Source organism: Python bivittatus, unplaced genomic scaffold (assembly GCF_059951505.1).
Source record: "Python bivittatus isolate LINGU-HERP-01145 unplaced genomic scaffold, Pbiv_v1 ctg000700_np1212, whole genome shotgun sequence".
Lineage (NCBI taxonomy): Eukaryota > Metazoa > Chordata > Lepidosauria > Squamata > Pythonidae > Python > Python bivittatus.
In genome coordinates this window covers 6,754,561-6,775,228 of record NW_028277098.1, presented here as the reverse complement: position 1 = coordinate 6,775,228, position 20,668 = coordinate 6,754,561, and the positions used below count along the sequence as shown (strand labels likewise).

Below are 20,668 nucleotides of genomic sequence, written 5' to 3'. Positions count from 1 at the left end.
CTACCAGGCCCATTACTGAGAACTGGGCATTGTCCAGAGTGGCATTTGTCTTGAAGGTGGATTAGTTTATTCATCTTACTGAATTTGATCCTATGCTCTTAAGGGAGTAGCAGATGGAAATCATGATGGAAACCTTACCAAAGACTGAGATAATTTGGGAGGCCCTGTCAGCTAAGGCTGTCACTTCATATGCTTTGTATTGCACAATCCCCATTTTCTTCTCCTTTGGATATTTGGGGTAACTTCCCAACTTTGTGGCTCATGAAACTAGTACTGTATTGTCACTACAATTTTGAGCAGGTATAGGGCTGCCTAAAGGCATAAAGTTTAGTGAAAAGAAAGGAGCCATCTTCTGTTTCTGGATATCTTCATTTTGCCTCAAGAACTTTGTTGAATGCTTCTAGGGAGGGTAGACACGGGGGGGGGGGGGTACTACTTAATGAGATCTTTGTCAATAGCAGGAGGTCCATGTTGTAGGTAGCTGTGTCTTGCAGACCTTCCCAAATAGTGTGAAAAGCCATTTTGAGTCTGGTGGGTTCAGCAACTACTAGTCTTCTCTATGGACAGTTCCTGCTCCTCCCTCTGATGTCCAAGTAGGATATGGCTTGAGTGGGGACTGAGTGTCTCTGAATTCTCTTCCACCTGTGGAAGTGGTCTGGCTTTTGTATTCTTTGGGAAGGAGATGGATCCTCTGAGGAGGGGAGTTAGCACAGCTTCCTCCTCCTTGCTTTATGTGGCTAAGCTAGGTGGAGCCTTCAAACTGGGACTTTTCCCCTTCCATTCCTCCTGGGATGTTTGATTATAGGTGTGGGCCATTCTGTTAGAGCTGTGGTCTGATTAGATGCTCCATAGCCTTCTCATGGGATCTCTGTGGAATGGAAGATAACTTAGACTTCTGGATAATATATTATCACAAGAAGCAAGTACAGAAACGGGAATGTTGCCAATTCATTGGAAAAAGGGGAAGAAGTTGCCCAGCACTGCTAGCTCCCGTCCCCTGATGTCCAGCCCATCTGAATCCCTGGAGGACAAGCACTATGGCAGCTATATGGGTGAATGGCCAGTGATTCAGTTGTCACTATGTTGGTCACATTTTCTTGAATGGATCATGGCAAGGAGGCTAGGATGCTGCACAGGCAGCACATTATTGTCTTTTCATTTGCTAGCTTCTGGGCTGAGGGTTCCCAAAAAGAAGGCAAACCCAAGAAGTGTACAAGAAAAAAGAGGAAGGTCTACAATTGAGATGATTCAGCTCCACTGATGGTTAGCAAAACCCGTGGGTGTACATGGTCTGTGGAATCAAGCAGGGTCATAATTGGGGAAAAGAGAGCTACCTCCTCCCACTGTAACCAACCAAGATTTTCTAGGCCTGCCTCTGGAATGAGCAAGATCCCACATCAGTATACTGGTTCTATTATAGTTAAAACAAAGAAATTGCTGTGTAAGTCCTTAGTGCTTTAATTTTTACTTTAAAAAATAAAGCAAACACATCACAGTGATAAAACTAAAGAATATTTAATGATTAAAACTGTTTTCCTTTTTTCCCCAGTTGTTTATTCATCAGAAATGTTCAATTGTTACACAATAATTACTAAATTCACCCTGTAAAATCCAGAATAGCCTAAGAATGTTAATCACAAAATGTTTTCACCTACATTAAAAAAAAAATATCATATTTTGCTTCTACCATGCTTCTGTATGCGATAATCTTCAGTTTTCCAATCTATGGCCCAGGAATCCTTTCTTCAAGTTATGAATGGCCAATTTAATATAATCAAATAATTTTTATTGCTAAGGAATGTATAGGTGGGTCACATCCCCAAAAAATCAATGATTTTTTCCCCCAGAACACAACTAAGAACTATTTTAAAGCTTTGAATGCAGCTGAACTTCTCATTACACTGAAGATACATTTAGGGCTAAAGGACAGATCTTCAAAAAGCGAAGTATTTTTGAATTACAGGTTTTATAAGATTCTCAAACACAGTGAAATCCATGCTGCTTAATGATATAAGAATTGTGTAGTATCAAAATCCTGAGGCTTACATATCATACATATTAATGAAAGATCTGAAAGTATTCTGCCTGCTGTATGATCTGTAGGGTTGTTAGGAATGAGTTTTAAATCTGTACAGTACATATTTGATACATTTTCAGATTAGATTTGGGCCTTATTTCTGCAATATATGAGTTTTTCCAAAATAATGCCAATTTTTGCTTATCCAAAATTTTTCAAATTTAAATCTTCAAACATCTTATAGAATAGAACATTTTAAGATAAGGATTTACAATTGCTGTCCCTTTTATCATTTAAGTTGAAAAGTCAGGGATATATCTAGTTCAGTGGCTGACATCATTCCTGCTAGACAATCCAGAAGTACAAAAATGCCCTCAGAAAATTTCTCATAAATCTGAAGAAGCCTTTGGTTGTCTATTTGGTAATAGTCTAATTGAACAGACAAGCTGAAGAGGCTTGTATTTTTGGATTAAAATTATTATAATTCTCTGGACAGGTACATTTTATGTATCTATTGACCATTTTCAAATGTGAGCAATGGTCCTTAACAGTCTGCCATTGATTGACTGGAGACAAGCTCACATCTTACATCATCTTGTACCCAAAGCAGAAACTTACAGAATTCACAACACTTCTTGAATGCAGAGTTTTTGGAAATGGAATAAAACAGAATTATTCTTAGGCTATAGGAAATCTTGGTCTCAACTTCAACTTTGCAGTCCAGTAAACCTCAAGCACAGAAAGGAAGACAGAGTCATGTACTATACTTCATTACCTTGTTGCTCACAATCACAGTATTTTCCAAAAGGACTTTGATGCTTTATAAATTCATATCATACAAAGCTGGTTGGGCTGAGCAATCAAGATTTTTTTCTTCCAGTACAGAGTCCTGATTTCCAACAATTCACTAGAATTGGGTTAAAGGTCTACAAGTTCTTTACAGAGATTTCCAGCTTCCTTATAAAGGAGAAATCTTATTTTGATATTGAATCACATATTTACTTCAGTAATTCTGATTAGTAAATTGCAATCTTCTCACTATACAAACACTAACACTTATACAATGCATTTTGTGCTGTATCATATTTCCTTCTTGCTCTCTTAAGTTATTTCATCTGCAAGCATTTCTCCTGAGGGAGAAAATTTTCTGGCCATACAGGTAAGACTAGGTGGGATATGCGACTCCATAACCCACTCAACTTGTCTGTATCCATGCGTTTATAGGACCTTGGTGTATCTGAGTTAGTAAATTTAGCCCAGAGGAAATCTTTCACTCTCTTCTCAACTTCCAACAAGGAAAAGCTCTTTTGCAGGGACTCCTCATCCAGAAGAACAGTTAATAGTAGAGCCACATCTTTAAATGCTGCATTTTCATGGTCACAGTACTTATAAAAAATCAGGGTGGAACCTGCAGGTAGTGACTCAAACCGATGGACTACTGCTGCTTTGTTACCATTCTCAAAACCAGAGCTCAGCTTTTCATCAACGGTAAGTTTGACAACATCACTATCTTGAGCTCTTGTGCCAGCCCCATCAATTTTAATTGTAAGAGCGCCTTGAGAAGATGCGAAAGCGTCAGCAATCTGGTTGCTTAAACACTTCAACACATCTTCAGCTTCTTTTGAAGCAGTGAGCAATAAAATAGCTGGTTCCAAATGAAGCTGAGAAGAATTTAGACGTTTCTCAAAAGTAGTCTGGATTCTCTTCCACAGTATTGCATCTTGACTTGGGTAGGTGTTCCTGAGCTCTTTCATTTGGTTTTGAAATGCTTGTAGAACTTTATAATCAATTTCCAAAGTGTGAACTGATGAATACTGAAATGCATACCATCCACAAGCAGCAATGCAAGTTGCTACAAGTATTGCAATTGTTATATGTAAGTATCTTCTCTCAGAAGGTGTAGAACCTAGTATATGCATATAAGAAGGGGAAAAACAAAATTTTCAGTAATGCACCTACATTTTATTATATGAAGTGTATTTCTTTATTTACTCAAGCCTCTCTAAGTAGAATGATCTTATATAAGTAGATAGGTACTTTATCCAAAGAACTTGAGTGCTCCAGGAAACAGACTGCAAAGGACTCTAATTCATTAGGAAAATGTCAACTTTATTACAACTAAAAATTTTCAGAGTCATAATAAAGTTTAGTAATTTTTTTATTAAAGATTTTAACATGCTGTATGCAAATAACCAAACTGATTTAGTATATAGTCCATTATTTATCACTACATATTAGGTTTTTGCTAAAAAAAAGTTAAAATTTTCCAGACTTGATCAAGGAACCCATCTCATGAAGTGACTGAAACCTATACCCTCTACAATCAATATATAATGTTAATATCTGCAAATACAGTTTTATTTATTACATTTCTAGGCTGCCCAACTCCAAACAACTCTGGGTGGCTTCACAAAGTTAAACTAACAATTCCATAAATACAACATCCATAAAACAACAGCCATCCAAGGGAACAAAATCATCCCCCTTCAATTCAAAAGGGCCTGCCAATCTATCTTAACCCAAGGCCTGGGAAAAAGCTGGGATTTTAAAGAATGCTTGAAGGTGGACAAGATGGAGACCATATGAATCGTGTGCGGAGGGGAGATGCTTTTCCACAGGGCAGGTGCAGCAACAGGGAAGGCCCACTTCTGGTTTCCACTGAATGATACTGTTTAGTCAATGGGACCTGAAGCAAGTTAACTCTATCAGAGCACAAAGAGTGGATAGACACTACAGGAGACAGGAAGTCCCTCAGTTAGGGTCTATGCCATACAGTCAGGTCCAGAAATATTGGGACATCGACACAATTCTAACATCTTTGGCTCTATACACCACCACAATGGATTTGGAATGAAACAAACACAATGTGCGTTAACTGCAGACTGTCAGCTTTAATTTGAGGGTATGTACATCCAACTCAGGTGAACGGTGTAGGAATTACAACAGTTTGCATATGTGCCTCCCACTTGTGAAGGGACCAAAAGTAATGGGACAATTGGCTTCTCAGCTGTTCCATGGCCAGGTGTGTGATATTCCCTCAGTACCCCAATTACAATGTGCAGATAAAAGGCCCAGAGTTCATTTCAAGTGTGCTATTTGCATTTGGAATCTGTTGCTGTCAACTCTCAAGATGAGATCCAAAGAGCTGTCACTATCAGTGAAGCAAGCCATCATTAGGCTGAAGAAACAAAACAAACCATCAGAGAGATAGCAGGAACATTAGGCGTGGCCAAAACAACTGTTTGGAACTTTCTCAAAAAGAAGGAACACACCTGTGAGCTCAGCAACACCAAAAGACCCGGGAGACAACGGAAAACAACTGTGGTGGATGACCGAAGAATCCGTTCCCTGGTGAAGAAAACACCCTTCACAACAGTTGGCCAGATCAAGAACACTCTCCAGGAGGTAGGTGTATGTGTGTCAAAGTCAACAATCAAAAGACGACTTCACCAGAGTGAATACAGAGGGTTCACCACAAGATGTAAACCATTGGTGAGCCTCAAAAACAGGAAGGCCAGATTAGAGTTTGCCAAACGACATCTAAAAAAGCCTTCACAGTTCTGGAACAACATCCTATGGACAGATGAGACCAAGATCAACTTGTACCAGAGTGATGGGAAGAGAAGAGTATGGAGAAGGAAAGGAACTGCTCATGATCCTAAGCATACCACCTCATCAGTGAAGCATGGTGGTGGTAGTGTCATGGCGTGGGCATGTATGGCTGCCAATGGAACTGGTTCTCTTGTATTTATTGATGATGTGACTCCTGACAAAAGCAGCAGGATGAATTCTGCAGTGTTTTGGGCAATATTATCTGCTCACATTCAGCCAAATGCTGCAGAACTCATTGGACGGCGCTTCACAGTACAGATGGACAATGACCCAAAGCATACTGCAAAAGCAACCAAAGAGTTTTTGAAGGGACAGAAGTGGAATGTTATGCAATGGCCAACTCAATCACCTGACCTGAATCCCATTGAGCATGCATTTCACTTGCTGAAGACAAAACTGAAGGGAAAATGCCCCAAGAACAAGCAGGAACTGAAGACAGTTGCAGTAGAGGCCTGGCAGAGCATCACCAGGGATGAAACCCAGCGTCTGGTGATGTCTATGCGTTCCAGGCTTCAGGCTGTGATTGAATGCCACGGATTTGCAACCAAGTATTAAAAAGGAAAAGTTTGATGTATGATTATTATTCTGTCCCATTACTTTTGGTCCCTTAATAAGTGGGGGGCACATATGCAAACTGTTGTAATTCCTACACCGTTCACCTGAGTTGGATGTACATATCCTCAAATTAAAGCTGACAGTCTGCAGTTAACGCACATTGTGTTTGTTTCATTCCAAATCCATTGTGGTGGTGTATAGAGCCAAAGATGTTAGAATTGTGTCGATGTCCCAATATTTCTGGACCTGACTGTATATGGCTTTTGCTTCCATTTGCAGAATGAGCTACAATGTTGCAAAGAAAACAGCAGTTTTGCTCTAGTTTCCAAAAACCCACAGCTAAACAACAACAGCTAACATCATGTGATCAAATAGCCTGGAACTAGTTCCAAATCAGTGCCAAGCCCTTGATGGAGGTGTCCTCACTCCCAATATCTCAGAATCCAAGATACAATGTTACCTCCAATGAGTATCTTGCCTAATAAGAATTAATAAGCTTAGAATCAGACTGGTAGTAGTTCCTTGAGTTTCCAGAACAGAACTTTCCCAGCTATCCCTAGAAACACAAGGACTGAACATAACACCTTTTTGTATGCAAATCATGGGCTATATCACTGAGCGATGGATTTTTTTGTAACACTTAAAATAACTGATCATCTCATTACCAGAATAGGCAAGGTATAGTCTTCTAGATTTTATCTGACTGTAACTCCCAACATTTTTTACAAATGGTCTGGCTTGCTAAGGCTTGTAACTGCAGCTCAATAATGACTCAAGGGCATCTTGCCTATTGTGGATTTACACCGTAAGAAGCAAGGTAAAATGTGAGCTCTTTAATTCTCTGCTTTGTTTAAAATGAGATATTATACCTGACATTTTTTAAATATTCCAATATTATCTGATCATTAAAACTATTTGCCAGTGTTTAAGAGTAACTTTTTATTTCTTACAATTATCCCTTCCTCCATGAAGCAAATCTAAACTGTATTCTTTTATGCTCCCCGCCCTCCCATATATACTTCATCTTGTCACTGGTTTGCTTCCCTCTGGCAGTTGAAATTAGTTATTAGATTGCATCTTTCAACTTCAAAATAGAGCAAGAAAGCTAAGTCATTCTGCATAATCAAGTACATCTGTGTTTGCTTGTATTACAGAGAGTTCTAGGTTCCTCAAACATTTCAGAACTTAGTGTATATGTATATAGACTAGATTGGTTAGCACCATACACGGTTCTAAAGGATTAAAAATAAGTCTTACTTTTTAAAGCAGTCTGTAGATACTTCTTCTGCGTAGCGCTGGGCTTCTCAAACTTTGTAGTTCTATGATCCCCTAAAATGATAAATTATATGAGCCTCTACTAATAATTTAATTGACATTAAGGGTAGGGCAAGAGATAAATATATCACTTTCAGTAATTACATTTATATATCAAATAAAACAATGATAGCACTTTGCAACTTTATACTGTAAAACATATTCATTGGAAATAAGCAATAGTACAATCAATTTTAAAATCATAATTTTTAAATATTTTTATTAAGAAGTTTAAACAAAAGATAAAAACTAATAAGAACTAATACAAAGTAAAAAGAGAAAGAACAAAGAAAAATCAAAAGTGCAAAAAGAAAAAAATAGAAATAGAAAGAAGTTGCTTCCAATTTCCTTTACAGCAAGTATAATTACAAATACAAAATTACCTCTTACTCTACGATTACAAAAACAAACTCTTTTTTCTATTGTCCATTTTTTTCTACACATCAAAACTGTAAGTCATTACTTCATGTTTTTCTGTTTCATGCAAGAAGTCTGTAAGAGACTTCCAGTCAGCAATAAATGTAAAATTTTAAATCATAATTTTAATTGGAAGGATGAGTTTATTTTTACATAATTTGTGACATCTGATTTTTTAATTTATTTTTATTGCTTTTTAATTAATAACAAGAAAAGAGGAAGTAAAAGAGCAAAACAATGATAATGATGGAAATACATTGTCAAAGAGGAAAAAAACATAAAAAGTGCTTTACAAAAAAAGTAAAAGTACAACCAAAAACAGTATGTCATTATAACAGTAAACAGTTACAATTCTATATATACTTATCTAATGCAAATATTATTCAAGTACATATATATTTCTAATATATTTATATGACTATCGTGTTTTTTAAAAATTGTACTAGTGTATTTTGTATGAATCCCATATACTTGTCATTTTGTATACATGAGTCCCATACTTCATTATAGTTGACATTTGGGTTTTAATTCTTAGACAACCACTTTCACTTCTTGTTCCACGTGTATTTTGGGTTAATATTTGCTCTTTATAGCAGCAACTGTAGAAATCCCGACTTTGCTGCCAGTTTGTCTAGCAGGAACAAATGATCCAGTTTTGAGTGTACATGCCGTGAGTCCTGTATAACCAAAGCTGGATTGCTATAAGATTGCGCTGGATCCCTGTCAGCCCACACTCCATGTTTTCCTCTCTGCTCTGCTTGAACAATCTGACAGTCAGCTTGATCAGGCTGGGAGAGAGCTCTAGCTTGCGAGGCAAAGAAGGATCACTGTCAGAACTTGCTGCTACTCTGACAAGGTGGCTGTCAACTTTTCCAAGCAAAGTGGAGAGGAAAATAGAGAGCACAATCCAATGGAGTTCTGGCTTTGTTTGTCCAGGCAGAGAGGAAAGGAGTTGTGTCAGTGACTCTGCTTTGCATGAGCAAGCCATTAGGCTTGCAGAAAGCTGGAGCCATTTATTTATTTACATATTTATTAATCAGATTAATATGGCCGCCAGTCTCACACAAGGTGACTCTGGGCGGCATACAACAATTGAATAAAACAGCAAATAGATTTTTAAAAAATCATTATAAAAGCATAAAACATTATTAAAAGAATATTATCAAAAAATTTTAAAATATACGAACCCCATGGAGAGAGCAAGAGTATCAATCACAGTGGAACCATCTAAGAATGTCTCCAGTTCCCAAAGACCCCCAGGCCTGATAACATAACCAGGTCTTGAGGGACTTCCTAAATGATAGCAGGGAAGAAACAAGCCTAACTTCGGGGGGAGAATGTTCCACAAGGAGGGAGCCACGGCAGAGAAGGCCTGCCTCCTGGGACCCACCAAATGCAAGTCTCTGCCGATGGAACGCATAGCATACCTCCCCTGCCGGATCTAATGGGACAGGCTGATGTGACTGGGGAGAGGTGGTCCCTCACATAACCCACCCCCATGCCATGAAGGGCTTCAAAGGTCAAAAACAGCACCTTGAATTGGATCTGGAAGCAAACTGGCAGCCAATGCAGCTCGTGAAACAGAGATGTAATATGTGCTCTTCTAGAAGCATACGTAACTGCCTGCGCCGCCACATTCTGCACCAGTGGAAGCTTCCAGATACTCTTCAAGGGCAGCCCCATGTAGAGTGCATTACAGTAGTCCAATCTGGAGATGACTAGGGCATGAGTGACTGCGAGCAGAGCCTCCAGATCCAGGAAGGGGTGCAACTGGCACATAACCTGAGGCTGTGCAAAGGTCCTCCTAGCCATGACTGCCACCTGCTCTTTGAGCAGGAGTCACAAGTCTAAGAGGATTCCCCAGATTGCGCACTAGGTCTGTCTGGGGCAGTACCACCCCATCCATTACCAAAGATGGCATAGTCCTAGAACCAGTAGGACCCAAAACCTAAAGCCACTCAGTCTTGCCAGGGTTCAGCTGAAGCCTGTTGTGCCTCATCCAGATCCTCACAGACTCCTGACACTGGGATAAGGCAGTCACAGCATCACTTAATTTGCCAGGGGCAGAAATGTATAGTTGGGTATCATCAGTATACTGATGATACCCCACCCTGTGGTGATGGATGAGCTCACCCAGAGGCCTCATGTGGATTTTGAATAGGAATGGGGAGAGCACCAAATCCTGCGGGCACCCCAGACAGGAGGGGCCAAGGGCGCAACCTCTCCTCCCAAATCATCACTGACTGGAATCGACCCCAGAAAAAGGAAGCAAACCAGCTCAGCACCGTGCCACCCACCCCCAATCCTCAGCCAATCCAGGATACTATGGTTGATGGTATTGAAAACTGCCGAGAGGTCAAGTACAGCAAAGATGGAAGCACAACCTCCATCCCACCCATGCCAGATATCCAAAAGTGCAACCAATGCCATTGCTGTCCCATACCTGGGTCTGAATCCTGGCTGAAAAGGATCCAGATAATCTGCTTCATTCAAGGCTCTCTGCTGCACAACCACCTTCCCCCAAAAGGGGAGGTTAGATACTGGGTGAAAATTGTCCAGTATGGTGGGATCCAGCGATGGCTTCTTGAGGAGGGGGTGAATCAAGGCCTCGTTAAGAGATAAAGGAACAACCCCCTCACTCAAAGAAGCCTTTTAAGACTGTGTTCTGAAGTTTCCTTTCCAATTTTCATAGACAAGGCAACAGCTGGTTGTTCAAACAGAGCAGGAATTAATTCTGATAGGGCTCTGGGACTCTTGATTGTGATTCCTTTCAAATATCCTTGTGCTTCCTAAGGAGTTACAACAAGGGCTTGATTTTGAAGCACATGAAAAAGATTTTAAAAGAGATCCTAATCCAACTATTCTAAAATAAAATCCCATTAGTTAATGAAAAAGAAGCTTGTTTGAAATGTTACAGATCTTAGATCTAGTAGAGTAATTTAACAAATAACAAAATAATTATTTCTATCCTTTTAGAAGGTCATGGGTAAGACCACAATTTTCTATGATCCAGACAAAATATCCATCTTCTCTTGAGATAAATTAGATTGAATAATCTGATGAGTCATGGGAATACTTAATTTAAGCACTTAATTAATCCTGTGAATTTCTTCCAGAACAAGAAAAATCTTCACATTTAAAATAACTTGGGGGTGGGGGGCACAGACTTTTGTTTGATTTAAAGCAGCTCTACTACAGATACAAAATATCTGATTCCCTATGCCCATCCTTGAAACTAGATCAGTGCAATGCTAGAGATTTGATGTAGAAGAGTTGATTCAAAACATGCAGAAGGGCAACAGAACAACAATTCATTAAAGTGGCCACCTCCATTTCCAGGATTGCACAGCTGCTTTAATGCATTTTAGACAGGTGCTATCTTTGCATTCCAAAGCAACTCTCCCAAAATCAAATCCAACAGACTACAGTCCTATGGAAAATTATAGTATTACCTCTAGAAATGAATGGAAATATTTTAGGTATGGATCTGCAGATAGTATATTTAAGACTGGTAAAATGCCTATTTTAAGACATAAAATGCAATATTTAAGTTAGCACATAATGGTACTGTGTACATTTTTTTTAATTTAGAAAATGAAAGCTATAGTTTTATTTATATAATTCCAAAAATATGTAACACAGAAGAACCAATAGCGGGCCTGTTCACCATCATCATTCTGTTGCTTCTGCGAATCCAATAACTTGCTGGAGAGTACTAAGACCTTCCAGAACAAATTTTGAGAACATACAGAGGGATGCTGAGGAAGAATAACAGTTCTTTTGCACCACTGCCAACACAACGCTGGATTAAAAATGGACCAGAAAACAAGCACCCTAATATGCCAAATAATTGAGGGAGGGAAAAGTGAAATCAACAGGAATTAAATGTATTTTTTATTATTTGGGCTCAGTGAGATTTTAATCAGTATTATTAAAAATAGAACAGAAAATCTACAATACTAAGGTAATAGTTGTAAGATTGTACATATAATAAGTGTATTATGTATAAAGCAATAAACCCTTTTTCAAACTTTTTCCAAATTGAATGGGAGATGGATTTTAATTAAATGGAATATGTTACAAAAATGGTTGCATATTAGCTTTGACAGTAGAGTATGACAACTCAGTTGATTACTTGCTGTATATCTCACAGAGCATGCAGATTTAGTTTTTTATAGTAAGAAAAATTCAACTAAGATAATGTTTAAAGTATCTTTTAAAAAACAGTCAACATATCCTCATTTTCTCCTAAATTTCCAATTTCCTCATCAGGAAAACATTGGGGAAAAAAAGATTTTAAGGGATAAAACCACACATTTTCCCTGAAAACCATGCATTATTGAAATATGCTGACTTTTTTTTGTCTTTCTTACTTCTTAATATTGTATCTTTTACAGAAATGCATCTAGTAAATTAAGCAAATAAAACTTCGTGTTTAATATATTGAATGTATCTGTGCAAAGAAAAAATTCAAAAGTGATGGAAATAGGTTTGGATATATGAGCATTAAGCTGGGTTTGAGGATCCACCAGACTTGACAGATATAATTCAATTACTGCACTGCTACACAGGCACAATCTGTTCTTCGTGTTTTTCCCCAACTGTAATGTGGATATCAATTGATGAATCAGGGATAATCAATCCTCTGTTAACATTTAGCAGATCTGCAGCAGGAAGAGGGTTGAACTAGATGACCTTTGAGGTGCCTTCCATTTCTGTGATTCTGTGTTTTTAAATCTTAAATAATTGACAGATATCTGGGGAAAAATAAATACTACAGTTGACATTAATTCTAGATGTTCTATAAAGAAAAAACATGCATGGATGGGTAAGCATAATATAAAATGAAAACAAAGGAGATGTATCCCAGAGTGCCTGGAAAATGTTTATTGGTGGCCCAACACTTTTTACATTAAGTCTTCTTTCAAGGGCAATGACAGTGTAATTCCTGAACACCAAAAGGATACCTATCTCTAGGTTAGCCATAAATATGGTTTAATAACAAGAGACTAGGTTTACCTATCACACTGAAGCAAAACTATACTACTAGTACAGAGTAATGTTTGTGTTTGACCAATAAGAAAGCAGATTGTACCTTTCAATACATTTAAAAACACACTTATTTAGAAAAGCAGTTATAACCTTTTTGTTCTACTGACAGACCTCTCCTGTCTCAACCAAAACTAGAGATCTACTATCATCTGCTGATCATAAAAAGAACACACACAGTTAACATAAATACGCAAATATGAAATTTTAAAGCAAATATCGTGCCCTATCATATGTAGGAATACAACAATGGAAATACATACCTTGTTTTCTGAGCCTTAAATCATTCCAGTTCACTGCTGAATCTGAAAAAGAACCACATTAGAACAAATGATCTTATCAGAGATACAATCCAACAAATCCCATCTCTTCATTATTACAATATGCCTAAATGCAAGAACAGATCCTGATTAAAATAATAATGATTTATTCACCAATTACAAAATTCCATCCAATAAAATTAGTTCACAACTTAACCAGACCAGTAAAAATAAGACAAAACACAGCAACCATACATACTTAAAACAGCTCCTTTGAGATATGAGCGAACACATAATAAAATATCCATAATAAAAAACAGGTCTTAATCTAAGAACTGCCAAGATTAATGAGAGCAGGGTGGATAACCACGCCCTAGTACCCCATTAGTCAAATAATCAGGTATTTAAACCCTTTTTAAAGGCCTTCAAACTTTAACAGTGATTAAGAGAAAGAAGGATCTGATTCCTTTAAACTCAGAACATGGAGATTGTATTCTTGGAGTGAGGAATAGAAAGAAAGCCCTGCTCAAAGGAACCTAAAGAGTAAACAGGACTGTAAGGAGAAATAAGGACAAACACGTACTTTAGGTTTGTGACTGGATGACTCTAAACACAAGCACCAATAGTTTAAGCTGGTTCTGGCTTGAAAAGAGAGTTAGCAAAGAAGACTGTGCTATAAGACATGAGTATTGACTGGCAGGTCCAAAACAGCCTGAATCTAAGATCAGGGAACAGAGAGAGGAATTGGGAACAGCTGTCAGGAGACTATTGCAGTAATCTAGGCATGCACCAATAAAATCACAGACTCCTCTGTCAGAATCCCTTGGATCCTACCAATATGCATCAAAGGCAAATTACCAAACTTTGTTGTTAAGATCAATAAATGGCTGCAAAGTCAATTGATAAAATATACACTGACAAAAACAGTTGCTGGGAGATGCATGATTTCCACATCTACTGTAGTAATACAAGGGCTGTACAGTAAGTCACAATTAATGCAAGTTCAAAGAATGTGATATTCAATTTAGTGAGAATTGTAAATTGATACACTTTATCCAAAATTCAGTTAATGCGAGGCTAGCACGTGCGCAATTGAAGCTAGTCCATGCATAGTTGCTGTTTTAGACGCAGCTAATCTGTGTGCAAAATGGAGAAAAGGAAGATTCCGTCAGAGGAAATCAATACAAGTTTAAAAAAGAGACTTGTTATTAGAGCAAAAATTTGATGTAATTGAATGACATGAACGTGGTCATAGCAACACTAAAATAGGACGAGATGTTGGAATGCCTGAATCTATAATAGAATTTTGTTTTCTATATCTACTCTGTGACTTGCTTAACAATGAATTTCAATTATAAGCGTATTCTTTTTATTCTTTAATATTTCATTAATATGTACCTATAAAATTTTATGTTTAAAATTTTTCATTGCCTATTTCCATTGATCTGGAACCAATTACCATATTTTTCATGGAAATACCACTTTGAACAGTGTGGATTCGAATGTGACCATTTCATGGGATTCATTAACTGCACTGAGACCTACCTGTATTAGGAAATTGCTATGTATCTGCTAAATTGGGCACTAGGCCACAAATATAAATACTTCAGTTTTAAGAATAGCACAAGTCTTTTTTGTTTTTCCTACAGATTAACATGGTTGCTCTTGGACTTCAAAATGAAAATAATTCGACCTGATTTATTCACTGCAGAGTCTCTGGCTAACCTATATGACAATCCTATTAAGATAGGAAATAATGTACAGCATGAGGCAAAGGCAGGCAGGCGATGAGGTAAATCCAGCATGAGGTAAATAGAAGCAGACTGTTTTTATAACATTACAAGGGAGGAATCGTGTTTGTCGCAGAAATAATCTTCATAATCCTTGGAAGGTGATCAAAGTATCAATATTTTATTGGTAAAATAAAGAAAAATTACTTGCTGAGAATCAGTTATACAGGATCATGAGGTTGCTGGCTGAAGAAAAAAAATCTGCAGTCTAACATATTTGAAGGCACCATTTTAGGAAATTCTGTATCAGGAAGTCAAATGGACAATTAAAGTCAAATTCCCAAACTGATTTAAACATAGCAATATAAAGCAATAAATTAGGTTGGTGGGAACATGGATTAGGGACTTTTTAAAAACATGATTAGACATATTTATGCCATGTTTTTCTCCTGTTATACAATGTGATATATACAATTTTAAAATATTCCAAAGTCATCTTTGGAAATATTTATTGAATGGAAATAGAACCTAAATAACTGTACAACAACAGTTTAACAACTGTTAAACAACAAAGACTTTTTGTTAAATTGTCAGAGGTTTTATTTACCTTCTCTTGAATGCTTAATAGGTGGTCGATTAAGATTACTGGTGTCTGAAATTCCAGAAATGTCTGCATTTCCTACCAAGGGAAGGATGAATATTAGAAATGAAATAGAAAAATTGTTCCCGGCAAGACATATCTTTCAGACAAGGGAAAAAAAAAAACACCCTATAGCTAGTTCTAGTTCCCACCTAACAATATGAGAAAATAGAATATGCGTATTTATGTAACAGACATTAAAAATCACTAGGCTTTTTTTGTTATATACCTCTTTTCCTACAAACTTATTTACATACAAAAAAGTATACATGTGTTATGTGTGTATCTCTCTTTCTGAAGGCACATATGCATAAATACTTCATGTTATCATGCCTGCAAACACTCTAATACTGGTCTCTAAAAAAAAAAATTGTCAGAAATTGTATATAATAGACCTTAACAGGTTCTGTGTACTTGTCACCTGGATGATACCTAAGTAGGTAGAGTAGACAAGATAGATATATTAAGACTGCTACTCTACCATGTATTTATTTTTTTTTGCAAAAGTAAAAACAATTCAGATAGAAGATACTGGATTTTTTTTGATAACTTCAATCAGTAATATAGCTATATCTCCTCCTATCAATCACAACAGTAAGAAAACATAATCTGCTAAATTACCTCTTTCAAAGGATATACAACAACTGTAAGACAAATAACACTTTTCAAGATTCTACTCATAAACATTTTCATCACAATTCAATATGTTCAATATTGGAAAATGGAATGGAAACTAATCTTTGTAATTAACTATTTCCTGACAACTCACATTTCCATTTTAGCTTTCTAATATGAATTTAACAAAATCCTTGAAGCAAAGGTTTTCAGCCTGTTGAACGCGTAAAATCCAATATTCCTTATATCCAAATCCTATTTTATCAATTCAGCTATGTTTACATATAGAATTTGGGATATAATTAACACATTTTTGAGATGTTATCATGAAGAAAATCCAAGGTTACCTGTCTGTATTTGCATTTCGCCATTATAATTTTTGTTGAGTGCTCTGTTTCTGGCTTCAATAGAGGAACATTCTTCTAAATATAGAGGGAAAAATATTTTATAAGTGAACCATAAATAAGCAAACATCCAGGTATTATATCACTCCTACCACTATAAAAAGCTGTAAGCGTAGGTGCTAAAGTACCTGTGGACACCTCTTGTGATTGTTGCTAGGTTTTCTGCCCCACTTTTTATATTTCAGAAATCGATTCAATGTTTAAAAGAGAAAATGCATATAAGAGTAATATGAAGTAGAGGGCTCCAAACCCTTGGCAGTTAGCATTCTGAATCAGCACCAGTATGTCCTCCAAAGTAGCTATTTTACATGCAACCAAGCTTTTTGCATAAGCCATCTTGAACAGGCTCTTAAAATGTTGGGGGGACCCTTGGATCAAATAGTCTGAAGTTCACAATATAAAACATAGCTCCTATAGTTCAGAAACATTTCCAAATAACCTTTCAAAACAAAATCATGGTTTCCTCACTGTGACTTCTATCATACTTCCCTTTTCTTATCACTATTTAAATCTGATTCAATGCAAGTCATTCTCTTTACATTCACAAAAATTGCATGAAAATTGAAAAGAGAACCCAAAAGCAAATTTAAGCCAGTTTCTCCAGGCTTTTTAGCAAATTGCATTGCATCAAATTGCATTTACCAAATTGCGACATGCACCATATCATTTCAGGGATGTTTTTCTTTTTAAAAAATCAAATGTGTTGGAAAGAAAACAGTAAAAAGATGAATACTCCTTGGTTGCTTATATATATTTTCTCAAGTAAACTAACTGCTAAAAATCAGGTCTCTCCTTCTTGAACAATTAAATGATATGCATTATGGGAGACAGACATAACATGAATTTTATAGGACAATTCATACAGGTATGTAGAATGCAATTTTACAGCAAAAGAATTTAATTGAGCTGCTGTTGCTAGCAAGATGCGAAACAACTGCACTGGAAAACAATATTGGGATTACCCCAATGTTGTCACATTAAGAGTTTTCAAGAGAATTAAAAATAAAGATATATTATCAATTCATGGTATCTTTTATTACATAGTCCTATAGAATGTAACTATCATTTCATAAATCTCCAACAGTACAATTTAAATTTTGGAAAGTTATGATGAATAGATTCACATTATCTGAGACTCCAGCATGCCAGAACCAGGCTAAGTGCTGTTTCCAAATCCCAAATACAAGCTTCTTAGAGCAAATTTGCAGAAAGCAGAACTATTATATAACAGCTCTGCACTAAACTGAATCAGAAGTTTGGGTTTGTATTTTCAATTTCCACAAAGGGAGAAAGACAGTCTTAGGTAACTGCCTCGCAGCTCTCTTTAGCCCGCTATGTCACACTGTCAAAAAGTGAGCTTTTTATCCACTGGAGATTTAGCATCGCTGCTTTCAGCAGGTGGCAGCATCTGGTCCTGGCTTCCTAAGGAGGCTTGGCCTGCATCACTTGGGTGGGAGGCCATCCAGGAAACAGAGTACTTTAGACTGAGAAATCAAAAAACCTCCTGCAAAAAAGCCATGGACAACCACTTCGGCAACAATATCGAAATAAGGGAGCGCCGAAGTCATCAGGAGTCGAGACTGACTGGAAGGAGACTGGCCTCGGACTGGCATCGCTGAGCGCACGTGGCATGGAAAAGGCACCGCTGATTCTTCTTACCTTTGGAGGATCCAGCATCCAACTCTACTTCGGGATGCTGCTGCTCGGCCCTGCTTTTCCTTTTGGCCGGCCTTACCAGCTGGGCTGGGCCCAGGCTGTAAAACGATTCCTCATTCGGTTCTACTTCCTCTTCTGCCGCCGCCGCCGCCGCCTCTGCCTCCTTTTCCTCTCTCGCAGCCTTCCTCGTAAGCCGTCTTCCCGACATCGCAAAGGCGTGTGGCCTCGGCGTGGTCCCCGCAGTCGAGTGCTCGAGTACTTCCTCAGAAAACCTCACTTCCCGCCGACGGCCCCCGTGTTGGCCTCCGCCGCAACCGTGCGGGATGGAGGTGCGGGTCCGAAACCCGCCTCCGCTGCCGCCATTTTGCGAGGAGGTTCTCTTCAGAGGCTGCCTGGGTGTCACGTGCCACAGGAGCAGCCTCTCCTCGGCCCCGCCCCCCTCGCTCCGGTGGGGGGAGTCCGAGACGGCTGCTGGCTTTCCCCCAAGCATAACCCCCCCGCCTCTCCGGTTTGCCGCAACCTCACTAATCCCTGGTAGTTTTCCCGTCGCCGATGTGCGTAGCCTCCCCGGAGACGGACCTTCAGCGTCGCCGTCGTCTTCCTTTTTAATCAATTTCCATCAGCCAACTTATTTTGCTTCTACGCAGCAGGCCGAAAGAGAGATGAAAACAAATACTGTCGTGGTTTAATCGTCTCCTTTCTCCACTTGAGCCTTAGCTCTCCGTCTCGACTCGTCCACGCTTTTTCTGCGCCTTTATTTTTCGTCCTCTTCCCCTGTATCTCCTTTACACTGCAAAGCAGTCGATTTAACATGCGCGGCTTCCCTTGATAAAAGTTAATTTGATCCTCTTCGAGATCCTGTATTTTTGACGGACAGCCGCTCCTGGCCCGGCCATCTATGCCTTGGTGACAACCTTCTCCTTTTCCTAGGAGAACAAGCAGCTAGGATAGAAACAGAAAGAATGAGGCCAGCTGCATTTCATTTTCCCCCCCGTAAAATAAGGGTGCTCTTGAGAACTAAGCCCTGATAAGTCTCCCAAACAGTACCTAGTCCAGAATCAGCAAGTAAAGAGAATTGGTCCAGCCCAGTAGCTGCTTAAAAAAGTAAATAGGTCACCAGGAGGGGACAAATTTTAAAGTACCCTCCCAGTTGATTCATCCAAACCAATACAAATAATCCTGAACCTTTTTATACCATGTGGTAATCGGGAAAAATTATTTGGAAAACAATATATTGGAAACTGGAATTTCCAAAAAAGGCTGCTGCAATCCAAACTCAAGGGATAAGGATCTTCACATTGTTGTCAATTCATGCCACTATATAAATATAGAATGATAATACTGAGATTCTATGGCACACATTAGCAACTGGCTAACTTTGTCAAGGCTGATGTGCACCAAGTTTATTAGAGGGAGACAACCAGGGAATTGAAAAAGAATCCCAGAAAAAGGGAGCGATGAACCACTTCAGTATTTTTTGCCAAGAAAACTGCATGACTGTGTCTATGTAATCTCCAGGAGTCAAGGTCCATGTAACAGGACTTTTCTTAAACTGTTTTGTGCATTTAACTTCAGTGGCTTTGTTATGCAGCAATCCTTGCAGGCTCAGGGTCTCAATATTTTTTGATGTTCTGAGATGTCAGCTGGGGCAATATAATCATTTATCTAAAATAGGAAATATTTGATAAGAAATCCATCTCAAATCCTGCTATACACGCTAAAATTATAATAGCTTTATTTAATAGTACCTGTTTTGTGTACTGTACTCTGTTGTACACATTAGAAAAACAGAGACCAAACTAGATGTATAGCATGTTATGATGGTTATTTCTTGCCTTTTTAAATTCTGCCGTGCACATGTATCCATAAATTTCTATGTATATTTACCCAGTTCAACTTCCAAATAAATGTGCACAAGACTGAATTCTTATGGTGGGATCCTGTACATGTCTTCTCAAATTAAATCCCACTGAGATCAATAGGACTTATTCTTGGTAAGTGAATATGTATAGGATTGCAACATTAATATTTTTCTGTACTCCACAAACTATTTCCTCTATTCCTTTTATGCTTTGTTGCCATTACTGTATTGCATCTTATTTTTCTCCAGTATAATTCACCATAGCCAGTGTTTATTTAGCCTGGACATAGCCACCTATTTGCAATGCCAAAACTCCCTGTAAACTCAAGTCATATGTAATTGTTCCTAAATAAATTTCTATATATGTAAAAGTTTATTTTACCCCATATTATTTAAAAATTTTAAAAGCCCCCCCCCCCCTCAAAAAAGACTGCCTAGAAACATGGAATTTTAAAATTCATTTTGGTATCATATATGTCACTAATTCTTCTGGGCATTGTTTCAAAATCTTCTCAATCTGTCAGTTCTAATCCTATGG

The 20,668-nt window shown here is 38.0% G+C and overlaps 1 protein-coding gene across 1 annotated transcript; it reads right to left on the bottom strand.

The window, feature by feature from the left end:
- Positions 1-1,496: 1,496 nt before the first annotated feature.
- LOC103062232 (uncharacterized) lies at positions 1,497-19,316 on the bottom strand. Its single transcript, XM_088153394.1, has 6 exons — positions 18,273-19,316; positions 16,557-16,631; positions 15,562-15,633; positions 13,228-13,269; positions 7,442-7,513; positions 1,497-3,923 (listed from the first exon to the last, which is right to left on the bottom strand). Exons 1-6 carry the CDS (start codon positions 18,757-18,759, stop codon positions 3,124-3,126), a joined length of 1,548 nt encoding a protein of 515 aa, XP_088009520.1. The 5' UTR covers positions 18,760-19,316; the 3' UTR covers positions 1,497-3,123.
- Between the last annotated feature and the right edge of the window lie 1,352 nt (positions 19,317-20,668).